This window comes from Pyrgilauda ruficollis, unplaced genomic scaffold, assembly GCF_017590135.1.
Source record: "Pyrgilauda ruficollis isolate IOZ18807 unplaced genomic scaffold, ASM1759013v1 scaffold5, whole genome shotgun sequence".
Lineage (NCBI taxonomy): Eukaryota > Metazoa > Chordata > Aves > Passeriformes > Passeridae > Pyrgilauda > Pyrgilauda ruficollis.
In genome coordinates, this window is record NW_024526599.1 from 3,808,166 (window position 1) to 3,822,799 (window position 14,634).

The 14,634-nt window shown below is 40.0% G+C and overlaps 1 protein-coding gene across 4 annotated transcripts in view; it reads right to left on the reverse strand.

Annotated features, from left to right (window-relative positions):
• Nucleotides 1–14,634, reverse strand: part of SH3D19 (SH3 domain containing 19) — an 81,879-nt gene that overhangs the window by 39,002 nt on the left and 28,243 nt on the right. For 3 of the 4 annotated variants that reach the window (XM_041480106.1, XM_041480107.1, XM_041480108.1), the window contains exon 3: nucleotides 3,492–3,532. In XM_041480106.1, the coding sequence (XP_041336040.1) occupies nucleotides 3,492–3,532 (41 nt within the window). Of the gene's footprint in view, nucleotides 1–978; nucleotides 1,036–3,491; nucleotides 3,533–14,634 lie in introns of those variants that run through there. The other variant, XM_041480109.1, reaches the window with a different exon arrangement.

The window sequence follows — 14,634 nt, forward strand, 5'->3', positions numbered from 1 at the left end:
GTTATCAAGGATCTGGTCAGAGATAAGGTTCTGTTGTGGGCACTGAGTGCTTCCACAAGGTACACACTGCATAACAATATTTGTGTGCTTCCATTAGCAAAACTGTATGAAACACTGAAGAGTTTTGTCATTGCAGAGTGTTTTAAAAGCAAGTTTAATTTTGCATTAAAAATTGGAAAGATAGCCTCAAACAGACCAAGCCTTTCTGCAACAAGGACATGTGCTAATATTTAAAAACACACCTTCTTTCAAAGCTTTCTAAAACCATATTAGACATTTCTTCCAAACCTATGAAATATGGAGACTATTAGACTAAGAAGTCATTTGTTCCACTATATAGATGATTAGGAATAAAGGTTACTCATTACAGTATTTCAAGGAAAGCCTCAAGAGTGGACAAATTCCATCCCTTACCTACAAAGTAATGCAGTTTGAAGAACTGACAGAATGTTCCCACGGAAGAGGCCACGCTTGCGGTTTTTGAAATATCAAAGGTGTTACATGACTGCAGAGATCCCTCTTCAGGGAACACTAAAATGATCAGATAATCCTCAAGCCAACACTAGAAAAAAGAGCCTTGATTTCACCCAACATCTGATTAGACTATTTCTGTATGAAATGGTTGTGAAGAAAAGATGTGGAGGTTCAAACTAATTGGAATTTTTCATGCATCTCTGCAATAAGAGAGTTTTCTCCCAAACTGTTTCTTGGCACAAGGGGGAGGTCTTGCTCCTTTTCTGGTTCTGTTTCCAGGCACCTCAAGGAAATATTAGATTGTCTGACACTACAGCTGGGCTGACTTAATGTCTGAACATAGCTAAAGAGATGGTGATGCCCAATTCCCCTTCCAAACATGGTTTTCAATTCCTCTTGAGTGAACGTTAGCACTCATGTGACTCCACAGCCAGTTCACAGTGATAAAAAAAAATTACCACTGTCTAAGTTTTTGTCTCACTTTACCTCCCTGAATCTGCTTACCTTGGGCTCAGACCACCAGCAGCACACGGGAAGGAAGATGCCACTCCCAACAGGAGTCTCTTTCCTGCCTCTGTTTCCTGGCTCCAGCGCTTCTCTGTGCAACTTCAGTGAGGGAACTGACAGAATAATAAACTAGGGGGGTTACAGGGATTCTTCTTCCCACCCCCAGGGTAGTCCTCTATACCTTTCTCATAGCTGATCTGACTGTTAGGCACCATAGAGGCTGACACTGCTGCTGAATAAAATCATTGTAACTACATCCTTAGAGCAAGTCCATAGTTTTACTCAAATTTGACAATCATGATTTATGAAGGCACTTCACTCCTTCCTACACCTTTCCTTGGGCTGTGTGTTCCTGCCTCTGCACCATTCCCTGCATCATGCCAGCCCAAATGTTTGTGCAGATGGGGAAGAGAATGAGGCCACGGAATTGATCTGGTTGGAAAAAAGTGAGAGCCAAAAGAACCTAGGAAGCCCCCAAGCAAAACAAACAAAATGAAAAACAAACAAAACCCACAGCCAAAAATGGCTGCACAACTGCCAAATGGAAAGCCACAGCTTTAGAGTGCATACAAGCTGTTACACATTCTTCATTCAGCCATGTATTTACTTAGGACAGAATGAGGATAGAACAAGCCCACAGGTTCTTCCAACATTTTAGGGTAAGAGACATGCTTCTGTAGCCCTGCTTCCCAACAACAGACTGGACTGGAAGAGTGGAGAAGTGAGTGAAAACACTGTTCCCCCTTTGTCTCACTACTAGGCAGCATATGGCTTGCCTCTTTCCCCTTTCTTTGCCATTCTTTGTGCACGTTGCTGTGCTGGCATCGATGGAAACAGCTTCACTGATTTCAGGGGGAGCTGGATAAGAGTGGTGTGTCCAGGCCTGAGACCATCATTAAAGATCCTGGGGTAACTTCTGAAGAGTTGAGATCAAAAGATTACTCCTGAGCAAATCTCATGTTCACATGCTTGCTTCCTTCAGGTTATGTGGGGCTCACTTTTCTGAATCATATGGAGCAGTCAAAGAACTGAAAGTGACACCGTGTTTCTGCCTGGAGTTGTGGTCAGGGCACCAAAGGAAAATAAACCTTTCTCTCTGGTCACAAGAAATGGAGAGACTTATCAAAACAAAATGACATAAAGCATTGTCCACAGGTGGGTAAGTTGAAACCCTGTACATACTTATCATGTTTCTTCAAAATTTGAGAGTAAGAGCCCAAAGAATCAGGAAAGACAGATTTCTACTCTGTTAGGGAAATACACTTGTCCAGAGAATATCATACTTTTTCCAGATTAATGGCAAGGGGAGTTAGGAATTATTCAGTGTCCATTGTAATATAGGTCCATCCTAACAGCACTGGGTAATGGCATACAAAAAACTATAGTTTCATATACAATGCCTTGCTATGTACATGGATATTATTTTGCTAGCTTATTATCTGAATAATTCACATGGTACTTATATTTCATCATAGTTATTCACATGTTGATAAGTAAGTACCATAAGCCACAGCTTCTTGACTGGATTTTTGTGTGATTATGCCTCAAAACAAAGAATCACTTGCTACTGCATTTTCAAAAACAGATATCAAATGCTTAATGATCTCGTAGATGATTTCTCAGCTTGGCAAGGTACTGGGGCTTAGGCAGTCTGAATCAATTTCTGACTTCAACACAAAAGGCCCTCTGTGATCTGGTGCTCCCTGTTTTCCAGTTTCCATCTGTGGCAGCAACAGCACAAATAAAGTGCTGCATTTTAAGGACAGTATCATGCAGACTAGCACTGAGTAAAGCTTTCATGATGGCCTTTCACTACCTCCAATCTAATCCACACTAATGAGTCCCTGACTAATAGGTTCAGGAGAAACAAATCAGTACTACATACACTAATTTATTTTCCCCATAGCAGAATCCTGAGGGTTGTTTCATTAATATGAAATTAAAGTCATTAATAGAAAAGAAATAAAACTGAAAAGGGGAAGAAAGTAACAGCATAAAATACTTTGCAAGATGCACCTAAATAAACTGTCTGCCTGGAAACATCACGAGCAGGGAAAGGGGAAAAGAAATGCTGAAATCGGGAAAGAAGAGTTTGGACTTTCATTCAAGATTTATAAACAATCTTTTATTTTCCAAAACAAGCCCAGTACAAGAGTCTAATTCTGTCCCCAGTACAGTGAATAAGCAGTTGCTGGAGATTTTTACTAAAATGAAACAATCTTCTGTTTTGTCAAATGAACTAAAAATTGGGCACATCTAACCAAGCTCTTCAGAGAAAGATCACATCTGTGCACAGATGCATTAGTGCATAAATAAGAAAATGTTAGCAACTGGAAAGAAGGAACAAAAAGATGGTCTAAAAAGAAAGAGAAAGAAATTACAGCCCCTAAGCTAACTGCTTACTTATTTACAGCTACTTTGTTTTTGCATACCAAGTTAAACAGTTACTAAAAATAAAGATGTAGCAATCTTACAACATTACAGTTCTCAAAAAGGAAAAGCAAACTTACATCTCTTGATTGCCGCTCTTATGGATGACAAGGGTCCTTGGCTTATGGAAGAAAAAAGAATTATTAAAACATGGTTAATGTCTCAAAGAGAAAACAATTAAGTAGCACCAAGCAAAAATTCCCCATATAATATAAAGGATTTGCCAAGCCTATTTTTTCCGCTGCATTGTTATCTTACAGAAATTTGTCCAAAACTCCTGCACTATAAAACCATACCCAACCCCTTTTAATGAAAACCAGGTTACAGCTTGGCTTCAAAACTCTGCAAAGATAGAAAGCCAATTATTAAATCCATTATGTCTCTCAAGTCTGTCTAGAAGTTCACATTCTGTCTCATGTGGGCATGCATATTCATAGATTGCATGTATTTAATGAATTATATTCTCATAAATAAATAAAATTTACACTGTGAAGTAAAAACCTACAAACCTTTACTAAATATTTTTAACAAGTACTTAACAACTTGTCTTCCCTTCCAGTTGAGATAACATTTTTCAGTAATAACTTGGTGGGTGGGGTTAGGAAGACAACATGACCAAATATTTGTTGATACGCAGGGACAGAAAAATGTTTCCTTTTGCCAATTCATCTGTTTTCTTAGTAAGACTAAGATTTCTGATGCCTCTCCTCTGAATGTTCTATTTAAGAGATACAGCAGCCCCTACTGTTTCTGCAGGTAAAAATCAAATCTAATTTGGGATTACCACTTTCAGAAATGTTGCAATTTGAATAACATGGTATTAATATTCTTCCACTTTGTGCTAAGCTGCAGAGGAATTAAAACAACACAAACAAACCAACCAACCAACCAGTTCAGAAGAGAAGGGTTTTTTCTCTTTTTTCTCTTTTAAATGCAAGAGATAAAGAATATTTATTGGCGAGAAGCCTCTGGAAGAGCTGAATGGACTTTTTAAAGGCTGAAAATAAATAGACTATGTCTGGTTCAAATTAATACAACATCTTAACAACAAAACAAAGGTATACTAATCAAGCCTTTTCCAGAAAAGTTCTAACACCAGACTCAATCAGCAAGAATGTTAGTACAGGGAGTGCATTAGCATTTTAAGTCTGCTCTTGTGCACCACACCAGCTCTGTCAGGGCTGAGTTTAGCTCCACATGCACATGATGGCTGCAGTTCCTCTAGTGTGATGAAGAGTGGGGAGATTTGGAGGAGAGAAGAAAGAGAGTCAAAAAGGATGTGGATGAAAACATCCTCCCGCTACAGTCATTCTGGAAACTAATTAAGACTAGAAATGAACGTTGCTCTGACTGAACTGTTTTCTGAAACAGTCTGGCTAGTCTAGGATAAACAATGCCTATTTGTCTGGTTTCAGAAACAGTTCAAATGTGGCTTGGCCCCAATCCACACTGCTTGCAAAGCTGCTTTAGAAAACATTTCTAACAGTCATATTTCACTGCGCATTTTTAGCAGAAAAGGGTTCTAGTTTTCCTTCAAAGTGTCCCATCAAAATACAGCCTTATCTTTAAGAAACACTTTTAGTTGTGTGTTCCTCACAGATGTACCCCAGACTCTTTCCTTAGCTCCTCATATTTCAAGTCTCTTTCTTTTGGATGTTCATTTTTGAAGCTTTAATTTTGCTTTCATTTCTCTGAATATCTACATTCTTTAGGGTTTTAATCGTATTTATAATCAGACAGGAAGGAGACTGAAGTCTGGTAACATAAAATCTGAATTCTCCTGGAGCAGCAGTAACTTTCCATACTAAGAATTCAGGATTTACTTAAGTTTTATTGGCAGAAATTAGAAAATCTATGAGGTACACACATTCAAGTATCAGTAAGAACTAAAAGAAACAAGTTCTTTCTTCCACTGGTAAAAGCTCTTTGACCCATTGCAATTTGCCTCAGAATATGATAAACATTTTCATATAAAAGCAAATACTTTTGGCTGGAAGTCATAGGAGTTGTCATACAGACACAAGTTCAAGCTTTCCATATGGCATGAGGACCAAAAGGATACATAGAAAACATTTTTAAAATCAAAATGTAAAGAACAAAGAAGTAAAATCTCTCATGAAACCTACCTAGTGAAGTTAAAGAATGGATATATCAAGGGCAGCAAGGCAGCCCAAATATGCAACTATCTGTAATTTAGAACCCACGATAACATGGTTCTATTAGAAAATTTATGAGCTCACAGGCAAAACAAGCTGTTAGAAGACAGTTTTTCTTTTCCACTTTCCATTAACAGGTCACTCATCAACAACCTTTTGGCAAAGCACTACATTTCCTACCCCCAGGAGAGTCTGATTCACATCTAGCTTACAATTATTTAAGCCCTTTAAAAATATGGAAATGACAGTAGACACATTTTTTTTTTCTCCCCATGAAGTCCTGTAAAGGAACTGCAAACTTCATAACTTTGTTATATACTAAACCCCAGTAACTGAAATAAGACACTGTTCTTGGGGCAGCTGGTGATTTTACCCATACCTTAGCTGAGCCTACCCATCCCTGCTCCATAGGAAGCAATTCCTGGTCTCTTATTCTGTGTTGCAAAGAGAGAAGTGATAAGGTTACTAATAACCTCCTCTGCTCCACAGTTAATGACATGTTTTCTCTCAAGCCATCCAAATAATTAACATAACCAAATCAAATTTAATTCTCCTATTTGATGAGGTAGGAGCTGCAGCAATTACTGTACTGCACGGCTCTTGCCTCTTTCCCACCTCCTCCTCCTATTCATAAGGCACAGCAATGAACCAGAAGGCAGGAAAAAAAAATCCTCACAAATGCACATGGCAAGGAAATATTAATCCATCCATAATGCGACTCCCCCCACAACTACATGAGAACACCCGAGGGGACAGTGTGACAATAACTAGCTGTGGGGATGGGAGCTCCTGTGCCACCCTGCAATGTACACAAGCAAAGTTCAAACTCTTATTGCTGGAAGAAAACCGTGCAGACAGCAGAAAGTTCCAAAGTGTTAAAGAATCTCATAAACATTAGCAACAACACCAGAGTCGTATCTAATATGGAGTAAGTAAAAATGCAAACTAGCCATCCAACCCACCTCCCCATCTTCTAGCAGGAAGGACTGAACAACCAGAGCAACTCCTCTGACATCTGACATTTATCCTAGACCTTGCTAACCGTTGATTTAAATCACAAACTTCGTTTCATTTCCAGCTAAGGCAACAGCTTTGATGAGCATCCCCTGCCAGCTCCTCAAAACCCACACTGCACCCAGAAAAACCCACTCAATAAGTTCAGAGGGGATCTGTAAGTTGCTGTGCCTGCTATGCTGAAAGCAGTAGGGTACTTCAAGTCAGCAGCAATATGAAAAGGGTCCTACGGGTCACCATTTCTGAAAGATAAAGAACCTGGAGTGGTGTGTTTCAAGTTGTTAAACACCTACTCACTCTTTCTGGCAGGCTCTACTCTGGGTTTCAAGAACTGGTTTTCTAAACATAAATACTTGAGAAAAATGTTTCCAAAGCATATTTCAGATCTATGCATTAAGGAAATAAAATTGCCACAAGGTAGACTGGGCAAAGAGCTGTAAACTGTTCAGTGGGTTTATGCACTTACTGTGCATAAACCATGGTTTCTCCCTCATCTGGGGCTCTGCTTCGACACTTCCTTGACTGACCACTGTCTCTCTTCAAACACATTTTCAGTGTAGCTACCAGGTTTCTCAGAAGGCTGCTCCTGCAGGGTGACTCCTGACCCAACACAGTGACTGTGTGAGCATCACTCACCTCAGCAGTCCCCACAGAGCAGAGAAGGAGGTGCTGTTTAAGTGGAATAAAGCTCAAATCACACAGCCATCTCCAAGGGAGCAGGCAGGGAGCTGTGTCTGTCCAGAGCAGGACAGCTACCTAAGCCAAGAGGCCTGGAGATTCTGGGCTATCTTTCACCCACCTGGTCCTTTAGCTGGTTCAGGAGCAGCAGAGTCTCCAGTCCACTGGAAGGCACCTCATGGGCACATTCCCACAAGCTGCCTGACAGTGAGGCTGCTTGGCTGTTGAGTAGCCAGAGGATTTGTGGACTTTACTTGCCTCTGGAGATCACAGGCAGGACTGGCTTGTGACTGTCCCCTTCCTGCCTTTGAGCCTACCCATAGCCATCTAGGGAGGGTCTCCCCTGGCTATCTACAGCCTTCTGCTCTAAAGATTGTGATACTGCTTGGGACACAGAAGACATCCCAACCTACTAGCCTGTCCCAGCCTCTCTTTGTCATCTACTTACACACCCTCTACTTGGCCTGCATGGGATTCTCAGCAGGAATTGAGCAGCCCTTCACATTGCCTGCTCTCTTTATCAGAACCAGGACCTTTAGTTTATTTATCTAAACTGACATAACAATGAATATTCTACAGGAAAACTGATTGCACTTTTTTCATACATCACTCTAGACATACATAAAAGCCTAAAGGGGAAAAAAAGCCAACAAAAATAATGAAAAAGAATGATCACGTGTTCTAAAAAATTAATATTCTCAAGCATCTATTCCAACATCTAGAAATTTATCCTTTATGTCAAGTCATACGAAGCTTTTCATAAAATATCAGTCCTTAGGTTCACACACCCATGTAAAAGAAATGTACATTGTGATGGTTATTGACCCTGCTTTATACCCACACACAGAGTAAAAATAATTAAAATGTTGCTACTTTTAATGTCTTGTGACTTCTTGGAATGTGAGCCAAGAATTTTAAAATAGCTCATGCTGAAATTACTGTAAGGCAAAACACTAGCTTAATAAAAAGCATCATATATTCCTCACAGTTACTTTAGAAATAATGCCATCTTTGTAACAGCCAGTGTACTACAGTACAACATTCTAAAAACTTATTAGAAGACATTACTCCAAGCACAAAATGTTTTAAATGTCACCTAAAATATTTCACTGCAAACTGAATTACATAAAGATGTTAGTAACTTAATAGCTAAATTAGGGGTGGTGCAAAAGATAGATTTACCACCACCTGCAGGCCAAAGACAGACTTACTAGTTCTACCAAAAAGTTCCTAAAGCTAAAACAGAAGACTCACAGGTATCCCATATTCATGATGTGGGTGCAGTAGACAGAATTGTATTAATCCTGTGGAAGTCAATTCACACTGAAAATGCACCCACAGTGGTCAGCTGCTTCAATGCCTCCATTGCTGAGGAGCCCCAGTCCTCCAGCTGATGGTGTGAACTAGCTGACATGGCACATGGAGTCCAGGTGCACTTTCCCCATCAGTGTCAGAGAAGCAGACCGTGCACAGCCTTCCCCACGCTCACCATTTCTTGTGTTGGTGCTGGCACGGTCACAAGTCTGCTGGATCAGCCATGTGGTTTTGTTAACAACAAAGAATCCCATCCCAAATATCCTGATTAATTTTCAGCCAGACAGGCCAACTGCTCCAGCTGGCTGCAGAGCCACATGAGCATCAGGGTGGCACCAGAGAAGCAATGGGAGTGGACGGGGAGGCCAGCAGCAGTCCTTGGGGTAAGCAGCTCAACCTCCACTGACAAAACAAACCTTAAGTCCATAACTCTGCCACTAATCTGACAGGAAATCACCAAATGTTGGCTATACCTCATGTCAGCTGCTCTTCTCATCCTTCAGCATCAGCTGATCCACTCTTTATATTTTTTTTCCCTGTTAGTGCTGATCATCCATATTAGCTCACTAGGAGATCAGACAAGCACCAGAACAAACACAGCAGCCTGTTGGCAGCAGTCTGTCCCCACAGTCTTTCTGTAAAATGAACATTTGCATGTTCTCTGCTAGATCATTGTCCTGTCCCTGCAGGTACAGGAGGCTGGAAAAGATCTAGTCACCTAAGAAATTACCTGCTTAATAGTATAGATAGGTCATCTAGAAATTAAGACTTATCCCTGCACAACTTTACTTCTCTCTTGGGTTCAGCCTCACAAGCAAGAAATCCTGAACCAGTAATTAAGTCCAGCAACAATTCAATCCTCATCAGTATGCTGAGGATGTCTGCTTCTGCATCACTTAATGAATGCCACAACTGTGACTTCCCACTGTCTGGACAAGTGAGGATGTAGTTAAGCAGCAGCTAAAATCCAGCTGCTCAGCTAATTAAAACAGCTCAAATTGATCAGCATAGGGAAATCCTTTCAGGAATTGCTCTCTAGCTGTTTCTTCAACTACTTATTACATATTCATGTGCTTGTCACTGTCATACTTTGGGATCGTATTTTAGCAACAAAACCTTCAATTTTAAGGCAGAACACAGGCAGGAAGTCAAAGCAAATCATGGCAGCAGATGATAACATTTCACACTTCAATTCTCACAGCAGCCTACAAGTCATGAGGTTACAACGGCTTCCACATTTAATAATGTCCAGCTTAGACCCTGAAGCTGAAACACCTCGCAAATTTTTTGTGAATCTGAGTCACCTGGTTTGTGTGCACCCTGAGCTAACTCTTTCCTGATCCTGAGCTACAGACATTCTAGATAAATTTCCTACAGCATTTTCTTTCAGTCAACAACCCGAACTGAACTGCCCCTAACCCCAAGATGACTGTATAAATGCAGCCATTCCAGAAAGGCAAATGCCTAGAGTATGATTCAAGTCATTCTCAGTCTTCATTGCGTATTGACTGGTTTCAGCTCCCAATAAAATGTATGCTACAAGAAGACTTTGGCCCTCCCGTAGCAGCTAAAAAGGCTCCCCACTATGCCATCTATCAACATATCACACTTATTGTTATGATAAGCCAGCTAGTATGTTTTGATTAAAATTAGTAAATAGTATTTATGACTAATGGCAATTTAATCTTGGTAGTAAATAATTTTAGCAGTAGAAACACCTATAATTTTAATAATAGCATAACAGCAATGCAGCACTGTAAATGTAAATTAAAGTATCACTGAATTGTTATAGTGATAGGGACAGGATATTTGGGCCCAGCCAGGATTACACTCAGACACTAAAGTAACAGTTAAAAAACAGAAAGAAAGAACCAGTGCTTTTAAAATAGAAGAATTTAGATATAAAATGCAGCTTCTGCTGATGGAAATACTTTACCATTAAAGTCTACAGAGCTTCTGCATTTGCACATGAGGAAAGATGACAGTGCCCTACTTTTACAGTTCAAGAGTACAAAACAAAGCCTATTTCTGAAGAATGGTCTTTTGATTCAACTATTTGCAGTTGCATTTCAGTCAGTAAATCAAAGCCTTCTCTAGCCACTGATGGGACATTCTGCTTGCTTCATACATCTCTGTACATCAAATATAACCTGGTGGCTAAATGAGCTCCAGAACCTTTGTAATTGACATCACAGATGAATAAAACCTGGTTTAATCATGAAGGATGAGCAGGACAAAGGCATAAAGAAAACCAGTAAATCTGGATCCACAGGATTCAAGATGTCTTTACAGGGCTTTAACTGTTATAAAGCATGAATATTAGATTTTCTTCAAATAGTTTCTATATTTCATAGAACATATAAGTATAGTGGTAAGATTATCTTTAAACTATTGTAAAGGGAAAAAGTGGTATGTCAATGTTCTCATCTGACTAGAAACACTACTAATGACTGTAATAAAATCGGTAACACTACTTTTATAGCAGTGAGTATCTTAAATCCCTACTAAATCATTTATCTGCAGATCAGCAAAGAGAAAGCAATAGGGAATGGGTGGGAAATCTCCCAAATAAATTAAAAGATGGGTCTATTTCAGCTGGACTTCTGAAAACAGAGGAACTTCAGAATAGAAACACAAAAGAACATTGCTCCAGAGAAGAACAAGCAAGAACAAAAGGGTGTTGACTGCAAGGGCAAGAACTCAGCAAGACCCAGATGATGCATATGCTGGAGGTGAGGAATCCAGTGGAGAAAGCTCAGGTGCTTGCAAGTATACAGACTTCAAAGACATCACAGCAGTAATCAGACCAAGGCAAAGGTTGATTTTGCCTAGGTATGTTTGTTTCCTGTGTAAAAATCTGTAAAAGATATGCCCACTTGCTTCAATTACTGTGCATCCTTTGAGAGGAAACTACAGTAATAAGGAAGGAGTTCCTGGGGAATCTTGAGGCAACTGAGGCCTCTGACAGGTGACTCATTGAGTCTCACTTCCCAGGAACACTACTAAATAGGTTCTGTACTCAGCAGTCAAAATAGTATCTGGATCTTGCCTAGTCAAATATTAGCAGCACAATTCCAGCACTGCAATACAAAAGACAGATGTTTGGGATCTAAAATGTAAAGTTCAACCTAACCCACAGAACTGGGATTACGAGAAGCATTCAGTACTGGGGTGACCTCAGTGCCAAAAAATCAGTTGAACGCCTTTGAGAATTTCAAAGTACAACAACTGCCAATGCCAAGCTCTATGAAAAGTCCCATGTCATAGGATTTCTGTGCTCCTTCAGCCTAATTCAACTTCTTTATAAGCCAGCCGAGTCAAACAAGCAGCATGAAATGTGCTGGAGTTTAACCTTTAGCTGAGTGAGGAAACAAAGGGAATTTCCTCATTGTTTTAATTATAGAGGTGTGTTGAGAGTAAAGGCATTTGTTGTGAAGGGACAGCCCACATGACAGAAATATTAATACATATGCAGAAAACACAGTGAAGCTTTAACTGAGTGCTTAAAATGAGAACCAAAAAAAACCCCAAAACCTCTTGTACAACATAAATGCGAACCAACAGCCAAAAGATGTGTTTAAGAATACTGCAAGGTCATCCATAAAAAGAAACATACTGGTTTCAAATAGGCCATTTGTACTTATAAACAAGTAATTTAACAAGCAGCAGAAACACTAATTTTCAACCCTCTTACATTAAAACCTCACAAAAGTAAAACTATCTTCATGCATGATCACATCTTGTTGCAATGTACTGCTGACTCATGCAGTTACACCCTACAGTATGTGAGATCCATGAACTTTTAACAGCGGCCCTTACAGAATGCACAGTGCATAGAAACTGTCAAATAAAATCTCATAACCACACCCTTCATTGGACCTGTCTTTCCAGAAGGTACCCTGCATGCGGCTCAGTCAGAAAAATGGCATGTTTTCCTTAACACTTTTCTCCTGCCCTTCTTGAAATGCTTCCTTTTCTTCTATGCCACAGATATTCATAAAGCTTTTGGTCACAAAATACAGAAAATGATTCATCAGAAATTTGCACTACACAACAACGAACCATACATTCACATACCTGTAGGTATGCAATGTTTACCTCTGAGTTTAAAAACGACCTTAAACTTCAGTCCTTTTTATACATTCACAGTGACCCAGCAAATCTGAGTTTAAGGTCAACTCCAAAAATATATGCATAAAAGATTATTTTTCAAGTATTTTAATTCTGATTCTATGAGAATGTTGGTAAGGTATAATGTATAGGCAAAGTTAACACCTTTGCTAGCCCAGGCTGGAGAAAAGCATTCAAGTTTATACATACTCAAATTATTTTCCAAGAGTGAAATAGAAGCATCGACCCACAGAGCCAAAGACATTTTTAAAATCATTCTGATGCCTACAAAACCTGCACCTATCCCACTGCAAAATCCTGATAGGTGGGAACAGCACTGAATTTGCTGTAAGAACAAAATACCTACCTCAACAACCGAGAGAAGGCTTTTAACCTCTGGGGACATTTCTCCAGAGATCTCATCTTTGAGCAAGTCACCATGCAAACACACTACAAGACAAAAGGAACTCCCTCCACCCTCAATCATATAACCTGGCTGTCTTACAACATCACAGACCCCAAATTATATGGCAAGACAGTAAATACTGCAGCCTCTAATGGATGATTACAACTTGGAAGAAATAATCACTATCATTTTTTGCCACCCAACTAAATTTAGCTTCAGAAACAAACATCTTGTAGAACAGATTGAACCGGACCTTGTCAGAGCCACAGCCATAAGAAATACCTCTCCAAAATATTTCACAGCCACAGATATCAATGCCCTTCCCTCACCTGCAAGTATTCCCCAAACAACGGCTCTATCACATGCTCCTCCATGCACTTCAATCAACGTGCCACATGTCATCAGATGAATTAGGCAGAGGAAATTAAAAAGAGCCACAAAGTATCAGCCAACTCCAGCAACTGAAAAAAACCCAGAAAAACCAGTGACCAGTGGGGTTACCCTTCTCTTACAAGGACCTCCTCATCCCTGACCTTTAACCCTTGATCCATAATTTTTACAGGGACAGGTGTAGAAAATAAATATTACTTTTTTTCAATCTCCAGTTCAACTTAAAGGCCTTGAATTACCTGAAAGCACATAATTTCTCTAATCTTCACTCTCAGTGATGCCCTTAGTTCCAAAGGCAGTAAATCATTCCTGTCCTTTTTCTCATATCAGTCAACCTTCTTGCCTATTGCTAAAATGCCTCTAGGCCTCCAAAAGTAATAGTGACCTTTTCCTTAAGAATACCTAATTGATTGACATGATCTATTTAAAAGCAAAACAACACCATGTTAACTTTCTCAAGAAGCAGCAATGCTGTAGGGAATGACAGCTCAGTCTCTTACACTACACAACATAGAAATCATTATACAAAACTAGCAGACACCAAGCTCAAAAGAGCAAAAGAGACTTTTCAATATGCAATGTGAGGTTAAGCTTTGGCACTGCTTGCCATACAGCAGGTGCTAAAATGTGGATGAATTCAAGAAAACCCTAATGAAAACCTACTGTTGGCTAATGAATACAAAATATCACTTCTCTCAGAGAGCAATACCAGCAGGGCAAGGGGGGTGATTGTGCCCCTCTGCTCAGCTCTGGTGAGGCACATCTGGAGTGCTGTCCAGTTCTGGGCTCCTCATCACAGTAGAGACAAGGTGCTCCTGGAGCATGTCCAGAGAGGGCAACAAAGATGACGGTAAGACTGGAGCATCCCCCTTAAAATAACAGGCTGAAAGAATTGAGCCTGTTCAGCCTTGAGAAAACTGAGAGGGGACCTCATAAATGTCTCAGTATCTGCAGGGAGGATGACAGAAGAACAGAGCCAGGCTCTGCTCAGTGGTGTCAAGCAAGAGGACAAGAGGGAAGGGACAGAAGCTGATGCACAGGAAGTTCCACTGAACATAGGAAAGAACTTTTTATTGTGCAGGTGACTGTGCCAAATTGTCCAGAGAGTTTCTGGACTCTCTCTCCCTGGAGATACTCAAGAAGCATCTGGACACA